General features: G+C 46.5%; 1 protein-coding gene across 1 annotated transcript in view; it reads left to right on the top strand.

Moving 5' to 3' along the window:
• The first annotated feature begins 2,220 nt into the window (after positions 1 to 2,220).
• cpeb3 (cytoplasmic polyadenylation element binding protein 3) overlaps positions 2,221 to 13,436 on the top strand; it is a 57,279-nt gene continuing 46,063 nt past the window's right edge. The window contains exons 1-2 of the mRNA XM_083658641.1: positions 2,221 to 3,146; positions 11,703 to 11,856. Of these exons, the coding sequence (XP_083514767.1) occupies positions 2,232 to 3,146; positions 11,703 to 11,856 (1,069 nt within the window). The 5' untranslated portion in view covers positions 2,221 to 2,231. The remainder of the gene's footprint in view (positions 3,147 to 11,702; positions 11,857 to 13,436) is intronic.

The following is a 13,436-nucleotide window of genomic DNA, read 5'->3' as shown; positions in this document are numbered from 1 at the left end:
CTGTACGTAATTACGTCATCACAACAACAACGGCGTGCAAGGGGTGACACATTCCAATGAATCGCGGGAGATGTAGTTTATTTAACAATGTCCCCCTCCCTCATGTGGCCAAAAATATCAAATTAATAACAATGTTAATATTTGGTAACATTTAGACTGTGTGTGTGTGTGTGTGTGTGTGTGTGTGTGTGTGTGTGTGTGTGTGTGTGTGTGTGTGTGTGTGTGTGTGTGTGTGTGTGTGTGTGTGAGAGAGAGAGAGAGAGAGAGAGAGAGAGAGAGAGAGAGAGAGAGAGAGAGAGAGAGAGAGAGAGAGAGAGAGAGAGAGAGAATGTCCCTGCAATCATCAGTGAGGATGACTGTGTTTTGGGGGATTTGTCTTGCCATGATGTAGCCTCAATTAGGCTATATGCCGAATTTCAGACTGAAGCGTTGCTGCAGCTGCACAGAATCACAGAATACAGTGAGGAACTACAACTCCCTACAGCCTCCGCGGCATCATCCATGCGCCGCAGTCAATCAGCTGTTGAGGCAACTGCTGACTATCTCGGCACAAGGGTAGCTCGTTTGTCATTTCTAAAGCAGACGAGGCAAACCGAAATAGCTTTATTTACAGAGTCCCAAAAAGGTGAACGATAAAGGTAATTCAAATTTCACGTTAGGCTGAAAAGCGACCACGCCGGGTGTGTGCGCATGCTGTTTTCTCGTTTGTGTGGAAGGGGGCACATATGGATTAAAGGGGGATTTCAATGCGAGACAGCTTTGAGAAAGGTGTCGATCAGCGACGGCAACTGGCATGCGAATGGTCGGGTTTTGGCAGTCTTTTTGGTGAAGGTCCGACGAGGTGCCCACCGTATTGATAGGCTGCTTTGATGACCTTGGAAGCGCAGCGCTTGGAGGAGAAAACCGGGATTAACTGGTGGGGTGTGTGTGCAATGCAGGCTATTGCGACTGCCGTGTGTCATTGCCAGCTATCATGTCATCGGCAGTGTTATTTTGAAAGTCTGCATGCTATTGCTCCCATATTTAAAGGCCTCGATCGGGTCTAGACTGCGTGTTATCTCTCCTGCAGCAGGTTCCCCGACAACAGGCTGACAACGAGGAGACGCCTTATCAGTGTTGTTGTTATTAGGTTTTAATTCAGTAGGATGTCTTTTTGTATTGGTTTTCCACTATTATGCACATAATAGCATGTGCTCCAGCCGACAGAATAGGTAGCTTTGAACCATAGCCTACTGTGATCTAGTTAAATTTGTATGCGATTTAATTAGCCTATTGGGAATTGAAAATGTGGCACCTAACTGTTTCACCCAGGTCAATGGAAATTTGAAACTATCACGAAAACAAGGCTTTGCGTCTCTGAAATAGGGGAATTTTGCATGAAAGGTAGGCTACCCTACAGAAACTGGTCTCTGGTAGGAGATGACCACGCAGGGTGGAGCTGTCAGTCAGGCTGTATTATTCCAGCCTTGGCTGTAGCATTTCTCTGAATATTCACCTTTAAGATATAGCCCTAGTACCTTATGAGTTTACAGACCATATCAAATTCAATTATTTTGTATCTCCTGTGTCACTGTGATATTTTTTTTATAGAACATCGTGTCCAATTACATTGCTAAAAAAAAATATCACATAGGCTACTAGCCTAGTTCTTTTTCAGAAGTCGAGATCTGCCCTAGCAGCTATAATAAGTAGCTCAAGTGCATGTGCGTCACATTCTAGCCTATACTGCGTAAAAAAGAGAGAAGTTTGCGTTTTGCTGGAAACTGGCAGTCAAGTTGTTGTTGGTGTAAAACAGTCCGTGGTCGTGTCTGCTGAGGTGTCTGTTAACCTTGCTGAAGGACAGCTGTATTTATTGACGTATGTAAATTAATATAGGGGAGGTTCTTAGAGAGAATCAGTTTCACATTGCAGCTCCGGAGTTCCTGCGTGGAAGGAAAAACGAGACGTGGCGAAAATCGGGTGAATATCTGCAGCCTTATGCGCCGATATGTGGATGGTTTATGAATCAGTAGAAATCGTCTCCCCCCCGTCTCAGTTTCGGCTAAATGGGTGATCACGCATTCGCCTTGCAATCGCCTGGTCCCTAACATCATTATATCCTTCCTTGACGAAGTTGACCCCGTTCATCAAAGGCTATATAGCAGCCTTGGTCCATGATAGTAGGCTATCTAAATGTCAGTCTTTATATTAACTCCTCGTCTCTGTCTCCCCCCGTTGCAGCTCAGCAAACCATGCAGGATGATTTACTGATGGACAAAAACAAAGCCCAGCCTCATCATCAGCACGATCCACAGCAAGTAGACCCTCCTCCCTGCACCCCGACCCCGTCATCGGAGCTCCCTTCTTCTTCATCGGAGTCGGAGAGTCCGTCGACCGGGAGCAGCCAAGAAGCGGCTTCAGCGCTGAGCAGCAGCAGCAGCAGAGACAAAGTGCCCATGGAGTCGCCCATCCTGCCCGGGTTGAGCTTCCACCACCAGCCGCAGCAGGAGACCGGCCCCGGTCCCCTTTCCTCCCCCAACTCCTCGTTCGGGAGCACTTGGTCCACGGGCAGCACCGCGAACGCCGTGCAGGACGACAGCAGCTTTTTCCAGGGAATACCCGCTTCGGTGAACGGGACGATGCTTTTCCAGAACTTCCCCCACCATGTCAACCCCGTGTTCGGGCCGGGCAATTTCTCCCCGCAGGTCGGCCTGCAGGCTCCCCAGTCGCAGCAGCAGCAGCAGCAGCATCCACAGCCGGGCCAGCAGCAGCAGCAGCCCCAGCAGAGGAGGTCCCCGGTCAGCCCCAGCCAAGGCCCCTTCCCCCAGAGAAACGCTTATCAGACCATCATGAATAACGGCAAGGGTTCGTCGTCTCCTTCGGGCTCGTCGTCCGCTTGGAATAACCACCAGAACGCCGCCTGGAGCACAGCCTCCAACCCGTGGAGCGGGCTGCAGGCAGGTAGGGACCCGCGGAGAGCCGTGGGCGTGGGGGTCGGCGTCGGGGTGCCGTCTCCCATGAACCCCATCTCCCCCATGAAAAAGCCTTACAGCAGCAATGTTATAGCACCCCCCAAATTCCCAAGAGCTGGTCCCCTTGCGCCCAAGCCCTGGATGGAGGACAGCGCCTTCAGAACGGACAACAGCAACAACATACTGCCTTTCCAGGTACTGTAAACCTGCATGCTTTCTGAAAAAGCCGCATACACAGGCCTGGGCCTACCTATTGCAGTGCTGGAAAAAAATTATACCCATTTTGTAATTATTGTCGATGTCGATTGTCTTCCCCCCCCTCGAACAACGTATAATAGTAAGTAGGCTATATTCTATGTAGCCTACATTTCAGAAGGATATTAAAATAAAATATCTCAGGAAATCTGAGTCATTATAAGAACATTAGAGCCTATCAAAAATGCCATAAAGTGTAAACTGTACACTGTAAACTCATACCATTATAAGTCCCTATAGGAAATAGGAATGGTGATTGATTTGACATACAGTAGGCCACATTTAGTCCTTGATGGGCTAATGGGTGAATTTGGAATAGCCTAGATCGCGAGAAACCGTTCTTTTGCATAAATCATGCATAATGTCAAAACAGCCTATTCAATATTTTCCACAGTGTTTTTAGGGACACGACCTTCAGAGCCATTTTAAGGTCTTGATTATGTTTGTATAAGCCTATCTCACGGCAGTCCCGCATAGATCATAGTTATTCTAAGAGAATATTCAAGATACTGGTCATATTCGAGCAGTTGTCTGTGGAAATGGGAAGCAGTTTTGCACGCACGGTTTATTGCCCTAAATGGTTAAATTTCCTTCTCGTATTGCCAGCTCACTTGAGGGGTTTAAAGGACATAATGCTGCCTTCAAGTGCTCCTCGTAAGCTCCCCTTTCCGAGCGGTCGTGAATAATTTGATGTTGTGCCATAATCCAAGGTGAGCATTCATTGATCAATTCAGATGTCAAAATTGTGATGTAGCCTACTAATATTGATTATGTGTGTGTGTGTGTGTGTGTGTGTGTATATATATTTATATATATATATAGGCTATATATATATATATATATATATATATATATATATATATATATATATATATAAATGTGTGTGTGTGTGTGTGTGTGTGTGTGTGTGTGTGTGTGTGTGTATATATATATATATACACACACACACACACACACACACACACACACACACATTAGGGGTGACCCCAAATAGTCGAGAATTCATTCGGAGGAGCCAAAGTCACTCCTCTTCCGGGTTGGGCATACGCACCAAGGGATTTCAACCGCCATTAATTCTTCCATAGAAATTTCATAAAATGCTTATGTCTTAGTTGATATTCTGGCCTGAATTGTGTGTATGTGCGCTATGATGGGGGCCCTTTTATGCATCCAGGCCCAGGGGTCCGTCATGTCATAATCCGCCGATGCCTGGAAGAGGGCGTGACTTTGCCATTCTATGTTACTTTAAAGTTAAACCTTGAGTTACCCTCTGCCACCTGAACATCTTGTGCAAAATTCCCTTTCCCCAAATTCCCAGGCATTATTTACCTTTTTGTTGGTGGGTCACGTGTGTTCACTTCAAAATTCCGACATTTCTGACAGCACCTGAAGGCAGCCTCAGAACTCTCTTTTGGTAGGCTTGCGGTGGAGTAGTGGGCGGGGTTTCAACCTGAGCTCCACACAGACAGAAACCAACCAACCAACCAGTCCAGAAACCCAATTTTTAGCAGCTCGAACCCGATGTGTTATCATGTTATCACTTATTTTGAATTTCAACGAAATATATAACATAGTACAAGTGTTGTCATTGTCATACTTTTCTGTTTCCTTTGTCAGACATCTGCATGACCATAACAACAGACTTGATTCAGGGTCAAGTGCTAATAAGCTAGGAATTATGTTGCATCGTTTAATGTTAAAAAGACAAAATTATATCCAACAAGCTATGTTAGCACTTAACTTTTGCATTCTATTAGTCCAAGTTTGAAAATTGCTGTGTTCCTTTCTTAACTATAAATCTATTATAAAAGGGAGCATGTGGACGATGTTCTCTGTTTCAATTTGGTCCCGGGAAGTGATGCCATCAGTGATGTCACTTGTGAGCAATTGTGCATTGTGACATCACTGATGATGTCATAGGCATTGTGACATCATCAGTAATGCATAAGAGCGGTTGTGATGTCATCAGTGATGTGAAGTTGTGACATCAGTTTGTGACATCATCAGTGATGTCATAAGAGCAGGTGAGCCCGCACAGCGGTCGAGCTGCAGGGCGGGCAAGGCTGCGCAGCGGCCGAGCTACGTGTATGCGAGCTGTAGGGCCAGCTCGGCGAGCTGCACGGTGGGCGAGCCCCTACACAAAACTCTCCAAAAACAGAATACTGTATCATATGTGGCCAGCTTTTGTTAGCTATAGTTAGCCAGTTTATTTAAATGGTATAGTACATACATGGGCAACATACGGCCCGCGGGCCGTATGCGGCCCGCGGGCGCCCCCTGTGTGGCCCGCGATGGAATTGCAAAAAAAAAAAAAAAAAAAAAAAAAAATTTTTTTTTTTTTTACAGTGCACCTGAACGCAACATGCAAGATACCCGCTGAATAAGTGTCCAAATGTTCATGTCATTCTGGCCAATACTCTTCTGTTATAGAATTTCAGTCTGGAATATGGAATATATTTCAATAATATTTATGACTAAAAGGCTAAAAGTAATTTCATGTGTAAGAAATGACTGTTCTACATTGAAGTAGAAATTTAAATAATTAACTTGTTGGTTTTGGATTTATTTAGCTTCAAGAGTGCATTTTTGTTCTTGTGTGACCCTCAACACAGGCTTTGAGAATCCCGGGCCACTTACTGATACTTAAGCTTAAAATAACCCACTCATATTCTGGTTTATTTCAAGAAAAACATTTCGGCTAGTGGAAATTCGAATTGGCTGGTAACTTTAAAATCTAGCAGCCATATTGGCAGGTGGTCAAAAAAGTTAATTTCAAGCACTGAAGAGGGAGAGCGGGTGGTGACATAGGAGTGAGTGAGAAAAGGATCAAATATTGGTGGTTAAGACTGAATAATGACATCACAACTGTTAATTTAAAATGAGTTATTCCTCTAAACCTGGCTTCAAATGCCCAAAATGTTTCGCGCTGGCGCCGTTCAGCCCTCAGCAAAAACTGGTAGCGAGGACATTTTTTTGTGGCCCTCTCTATCATCAAAGTTGCCCATCCATGGGTTACGGCGTGACAATATTTGTTCGGCCCCCGGCAACAATCTGGGTTTCTCATGTGGCCCCCCATGAAAAACAGTTGCCCACCCCTGGTATAGTAGGACGTAGGAAAAAATCAACATGAATTTGAACATTGACGATAAAGGGGAGTCTCCTTATTTGGAGTCTTCCTTTCCCATCCCCCCTTTTCTGTCCTTGGCTAGACATTATCTGATCCTTATCAGACATTGTAAGATGGTCAAGAGGGAAGAGGTGAGGTGGATTCACCATCACATTTTAACACCACACGGACACGCCGTATATTTCCATTCCAGCTCAGATATTCCACCAGACTCATCTGTATTCCTCAGCATTGTTGAGGTAGTATAATGTCTGTCTCATATTGGTTTAAATGGATTTGATTGGGCACATCGAGCAGGCTAACAGTCATGTGTTGTTTACCCCCTCATGTTTGGTCATGAACCAAAACACTGCAACATTGAAAAGAAAAAGCTTTGCTGAACGCTTAAGTCACCGGCGTACATAAAAAGAAGCATTTGTTCCACCCGTTTCAAAAGAAGGCCCGGGGAGAACGGACCGGAGCGCGTGCCAAAATGTTAACCTGCCCACTGCAGCAGAGAGGACGACATGTGCTGGCGAAACGTGGCCGCCCGCCCCGGCTGCGCAGGCTGAAATTCCAGCCAGCTTGAAACGTATAGCCTTTTGAGGAGATGCAGATTGTGTGTGTCAGTCTGTCTTTCCTCGGGCATTACCGCTCGGTTTCCTCTGCCCTCGGTCTCCATCTCTTCTTCTCTCTCTCTCTCTCTCTCCACTTGGCCGCCTCACAGAGCGACTTGTCACCGGGAGACGGGGTCAGGGGGCCACATGTCACCCTGCATAGAGTGGCCTGTTCACTGAAGTGCAGCCCAGGCAAATAGCTCCGCCGACAGCTCAACACCGCAGCCGTGTGTGTGCTCTCATGTGGACAGCTGGTGCCCCAGGTGGACCCGTTCGGTTAGGATCACACTGATAGATCGTTTTTTTCCCCTGATATATAGACCCTTTTCACGGGGGCCATTTTGTGTCGAAATAAAGGCAGAATAAACACAGGTGCAAACAAAACACTAACGAGGCTTTCCAAACTCCAATCATGGAAGTTTGAAACCCTCATTTAGTGTTTTGCTTGCACCCGTGTTTCCCCTGCCTTTTCGACACAAAATGGCCCCCGTGAGAAGGGTCAATTGAATACTTGTAATGTCTCGGGCGTAAAGCTGATGACTTTGACATACATTTAACTAGCAGTCATTCTATAGACGGTTTTAACTTGACAAACCAAAACATTCTTCTAAATTGAACCCCAGCTCACTTCCTGTCGCAGTGTTTTGAGACATAAAGGTGGAGGAGTGACCATTCTGTGAAAACCCGTCTATAGCGCTCACTTAAAGTTTCAGGCGGTAGACACGCGTTGTTGTCCGCCCATTGAAAAAGCAGCATTGAAAAAGGGGGCATTCTGTTACTGGTGTGTTATGGGTACTTGCGTGATTACCCGGGGGCCCGCAGCTCTCACACCCAGCTGCCTAACGCGCACACCCGTAATTGCGGAAAAGTTATCACCAGGACACGAGGTCAGGGTGAGCGGGGGCCCCACATGTCACGCCCGCAGTGAAACCCGGGCCAAAGAGCTGAGGCAAGCGAGCAGGAGCAGCTGGTGCCAGGTGTATATCTGCTGTCTGTCGCTCTGTTAGGTCTCGCCCCCAAAAGATTCTTCAGGAGAAAACGCAGGGCGAGACGTTTTGTGAGTCCACCATGTGCTCCGACATGTGCTCGTACTCGCCTGCTGTCGGCCCGCCGCTTAAAGGGCCAGGAATGCGCGGAATTCAACTTAGCATGTCGGCGTGAGGCTTGGAAAACAAAGTCACATGAGGATCTCAGGAGGAGGAGACACCCTCGTCTGAAATGACGGTTGTGGCAAAGTGATTGTGCGCTGCGCCCGCGAGCCTCATCACTTCATATCGGATCACGGGGCGTGGGGGGGGGGGGGGGGGTGCAGGGGGTGGGACCTATTTGGCAGGCTGACAGGCAAGTTCCCACAGTCAAATGTTGCCTGATGCTCATGCAAAGTGGCACGGGGAGTTCGTCAAGTTTGCAGGTGTAACCGGCGTCATTTGCATCTCTTTCCTGTGCTGTGCATGTCGTTTAGCTTGCTTTCATATACAGTGGAATCCGCTTATAGTCATCACGGTTATAGTGATCGAGCGCTTATAGTGATCAAAAAGGTTGGTCCCGAATCATTCCTATACACATGCTGTTTAAATGATTCGCTTATAGTGATCAATACTCTGCGTACACTGATCATTTTGGGCCTTGTCCCATCTGGGAACAATGGAAAAAATGTTTAAAACTACAGTAGAGGCCAAACTCCCTGTATGGATTTTTAAAGTCAATAACATTCCTTTATTTTATATGTACTGTATTCATGTAATACATATACACATGTCAATTAGATGGTAATCTGCATGAGAAATAAAGAGAAATAAAATAATTGGTTATAAAGATCATCTGTTTATAGTGATCAATTGGACCCGTCCCAAGGTGATCACTGTATAACCATGTATGCATTTTAATAAGCCTGATGTCCAATGAGTGCTATAACTCACAGCTGCTTACACTTCCAACCCCCCAAATAATCAGAATAGATGATATTCACTGTCTGCCCTTTCCACCTGGTAACACTTAACGCTTAACCCTATTAAGCGGGAACATGTGGTCACCTTATAGATTCAATAAGAAAAGGTATTCAGCCGCATCTTAAATGTTCGGGGCTGTTTCCAATCATGAATCTCCCCTCATAAATGCTCATATCTCATATTTTGTTTATGGGCCACGAGGAGAGGTGAAGCCGAAGCGCAGGCAGGCACCAGCCGTGATAGGCCGATGTTAGCTTCTTGTTAGCAGCACTAAAACCTGTTACAACAAGTGGGGGGCGGGCTGCTTCATGTGGCTACGATCAGAGCCGTGTATGTAGAAGAGTCGCGACATCTCCATTCACTCCAATGGACCAGTTTTTTTTACTCTCAAGAGTTCCAGGAAGTAAGGTCCTGGATTAAGCAGCACCGTCGAGTTGCAGCAAAATGGACAGTTTGTGTTGTACTTTGAAAGTGTTCTTTTTAATCAAATAGTACATTATCAGATTTATTTTAGCAAATCAAAAGTAGCGCGAGACCCCTTCCTGGCTGTTCATTGGCTAGTGAGTCACGCATTTTGGTCCTCCGCTGATGCCACTCTCTCTCTAGAGGACACTAGCTACGATGAGTTAAAGTTTTTTTTTAATCAAATTGTACATTATCAGCTTTATTTTAGCATTCAAAAGTAGCGCGAGACCCCTTCCTGGCTGTTCATTGGCTAGTGAGTCCCGCATTTTGGTCCTCCGCTGACGCCACTACTCTCTCTAGAGGACACTAGCTAGTAGCTACGATGAGCTAGCTGACTCCGCCCCCACACTCTCCAAGCCCTCGCTGCGTTCATCCGCATGTGTCGAGGGGGGGAGGGGGGCGGGGGGGGGGGGGGGGAGGAAACGAAAAGCTCAGCGTTTTAAGTGTTTATCGTTTTGTACCAAGTGGGCAGATTTTTATCTGCCGTGGCGCTGCCGGGTCCAGAGTGGGGGGAATAACGCTTTTGAATGCTCAGCCGAATGGGCAACAATGGCCCTGGTGTGCAAACAATGTGGCTCCGGGCTCGGGCCAGCGGACACAGGACACAGCTGCCAAGGCTCCAGGCCCCCCCCCCCCCCCCCCCCCCCCGCGTCCCCCCAGCTCTGCCTCTCTCTGGCTCCACTCACTCTCACTAGTCATCTTTACCTTTGGCACACATCATGTCATCCTCTTCAATTCTTCTCGACATTTCATCAGCAAGCGAGCGGGTTTAACCCTCGGGAACGTTTTTGATGTGGTATCGCCTATCTGGAGCCAGGAGTCCAAACCGGGCCAGTCGGGCCTCACAGGACCAGGAAATTGCTCTAGAGAGGTTCTGTAAATCACCAGGTTCCAAATGCGACCCATATGGAATCCTTTTTAGTGCCCCGTCGCAGCCCCAGCCAGCAGCACCAAACTTTTATCTCTCCTTTCCCAAACCAGCTGTGTTATGCTGGAGAACTGAGTTCCTCTCAGCCAAGCAGATTGTCACCCACAGTTTGGTGACGCAGACAAACAGAGGACTAGATACAGAGATGGCATGAAAGTGCTTTTATAATGTCCTTGTAATACCGTTGTTTCCAGGATACTACACTTGTGTCATGCATGGCTGAATTGACAGGTGTGGCTCTGCTCCTCAAACACCCTTTTTTGGGTTGCCACCCTGTCCGATATGTTCTATGAAAGAGGCATGAAAATGAGATATCTCCTAGATCAGTGGTTTCCAAACTGGGGGTCCTGGGACCTTCAGGGGGTCCCCAACAAAATTAGGAATACTTGGGATTTGATTAGAAATTAGGCCAATGAGTGAAGGTATAAGGACGACTCTTGATCATCCATTTAATTCACCCCACGGTTGTGTTATTTCTCCACCTACAGTATTGACACTCAGTCATGAAATCTTGACACAATCTCCTTGGGGCCTACTACAGTATGTCTTATCTCTCTGGCCTTGGCCTAGATGCATATCTGCTTTTTAAAACCAACTGGCATGATTGTAGTCCCCCCCCCAGGGCTGAAACCAAACCTATTTTAGCCTCTTTTTGACTGTCTGCTCTCAATCCCCGACGTTATATTAGCCTATTGGCTGAGAATGTGTCCCACGTCCCAGCCTGTCTCACTTCTGCTTAACAAAAGCCGGGGTGCTGTTGGGACATGCAGGTTGCCGGCTCTGCCCCCACACACTGATCTGCCCTTGAGCAAGGTAACCAACCAGAATTTCAACAGCGCAAGATGTGTGCAATGTGTTTGCCAGTTTCCCACCACTGCAAGTGGTGATAGCGAGAGACTCCTTTAGGCCTGAGGGGGTTGGTTGTCAACTGCTCCCCCACTCTTGTGGTGATACAGCAGACAGGCAAGTCACGGTGGGAAGCGCAGCCTCAGAGCGTGTGTGTGTGTGTGTGTGTGCGTGTGTGTGTGTGCGTGTGTGTGTGTGCGCGCGCACGTGTGTGTGTGTCACTGGTTGTTCAAATGTGAGGGTTAGTGCTCCCCATCCTCTCTGTGTTCATTGCAAAGCTTTGGACAGAAAGCTTTGGACAGAAAGCTTTGGACAGGGGGGGGCAAATTAAATCCTCACAGTTTTTTTATTGTATGAAGAGACGTGTTTGTAACCATTGTATGTCAGCTATAATACCTGTGAATGTTTTCTTCACTGTGGTTACGTACGGGTACTTTGGTGATGCTGATGGTACACGGTGGCTCCTATCGGACTGCGTAACACCCACAATGGCAGAAAAGTATGCACTTCCTGGTTCTTTGTTTTGCACGTCACATGACTCTAACCTTCAGCCTCTGTGTTGTTGTTGTTGTTTCTGTGTTGCAGGAGAGGAATCGGCCCTTTGACGCGTTTAGCTTGCACTCTTTGGAGAATTCCTTAATGGATATGATAAGGACTGACCACGACAAAGGTAAAGCACACCCTGCCGGTGGGCCACCCATGACTATCGCTGATATAATATGGAGGAATCATTTTGCAGGTTAGGAATATTCATACGTCCGCGCTTATTTGGCTTCTTTTGGCTTCGTGGGCACATCTGATCACCCCTTGATTCTTTAGTTTGTTCTGTTGCTCTATTTGCCCTCTTTACCAATCATTCTCACATTTTGTTTAATTAAGATCAATTAACACTTGGCCTTACCTGCAAAATTTTACTGTGTGTGCGTGTGTGTGTGTGTGTGTGTGTGTGTGTGTGTGTGTGTGTGTGTGTGTCTGTGTGTGTGTCATTTGTGCAACATTGTGCACTGCTGTGGTGTTACTTGCAAACGTCACTTTCTCTCCTCTGCCCTTTCTGCCAATCGCATCACTGAATCAAGTGTAAAGGCTTTTGTGCACCAAGTCCGTATTTTTCGTCCGAAAATTGTGGCACGTTTTAAAATGAATACGACCTCATGTTGTGTCACCATGTTTTACACACTAACTCCGAAACTTTCGTCCCTCATTAAAGTTTTCAGAACAGGTTCGATTTTCTGCGTTTTTCGCATCAGTCTCGACAGCCTTGTGCGAGCTGTTTGACCCGTCTGTGTTTTCAGATGACGGGTAAAAAAAAAACGCATACGGGAGGAAAAAACGGACTGTGTGTGCAAAGACCTTTAATATCTTTTCCTGGGTGGATATATTGTTGTGAACTGTTGCATGCTGGGTGATTTCTGGTGGCAGTAATGTTGTGGTTTATACTGTGATGTTGGTTTAGAACATGTTATTATTCTACGTCTCCCCCCCCCCCCAATTTTTTATTTTAAATTTTTCAAAACAATGCACAAACAAGACAAACGAACACGCTCAGAACACAAGAAAAGAAAAGAAAACGTATATATTACTGACATTCAACATTACGTGATTACCAGCCGCATAAGGTGCTTGTAGGAGATATTGTTCCTGGGATCTCACACAAGGGGTCCATGAGAAACCAGCCAGGCGAGGCTGAAGGTGAAGAGGATGACTTCCATTCCTTCAGAATCAGATTTTTTGGCAACAGTTGTCCCCTGTGTTAGAGACTGTTGCACAGCCGTAGGGAAGTTCAGGGTTATTTGGAGTGTTAGTTGGAGGGTTATTTTACACTCCTGACGTGTTGATTTGCAATCCAGTTCCTGTTCGTCACACATGGAATTTGGGAAATGGCGGCATTCTTCCCCGGCTTGATTACTGTCTGTGTGTAGTACGTGTGGTTGTGCGGTCGCACGTGCCAAGTTTGAGCCAAAGCCCGGATGTTCAAGCCAATATCTCTAATCCACCCTGATACACGGGGGGGAAAAATAATAATAATTAAGAGTGGATTGAGACAAATGTAACAGCTCTCCGCTTTGTTTTTATCACAGAGAATTTATGAAATGATGAAAAACAATGTCGTTATAATGCTGCGGAATCTTACCGCACACACACACATCGTTTTGATGTAACGTACGTCAGAACCTCTTAAAGCAATATTTTGCTGCCCTAGGTCACATGACCCATTCAAGTCGAACGGGAGGCGGCCGTAACAATGGAAAGCTAGGCGGAGTGAACGGAGAGCCTATATCGCCTCATGCGCTTCATGCGTCTGTTTTTCCAATCCTGTGT

The sequence above is a fragment of the Poromitra crassiceps genome (genome assembly GCF_964638095.1).
Source record: "Poromitra crassiceps genome assembly, chromosome: 22".
NCBI lineage: Eukaryota > Metazoa > Chordata > Actinopteri > Beryciformes > Melamphaidae > Poromitra > Poromitra crassiceps.
Note: the sequence above shows the minus strand (reverse complement) of the source record. Positions and strands in the feature narration are given on the sequence as shown.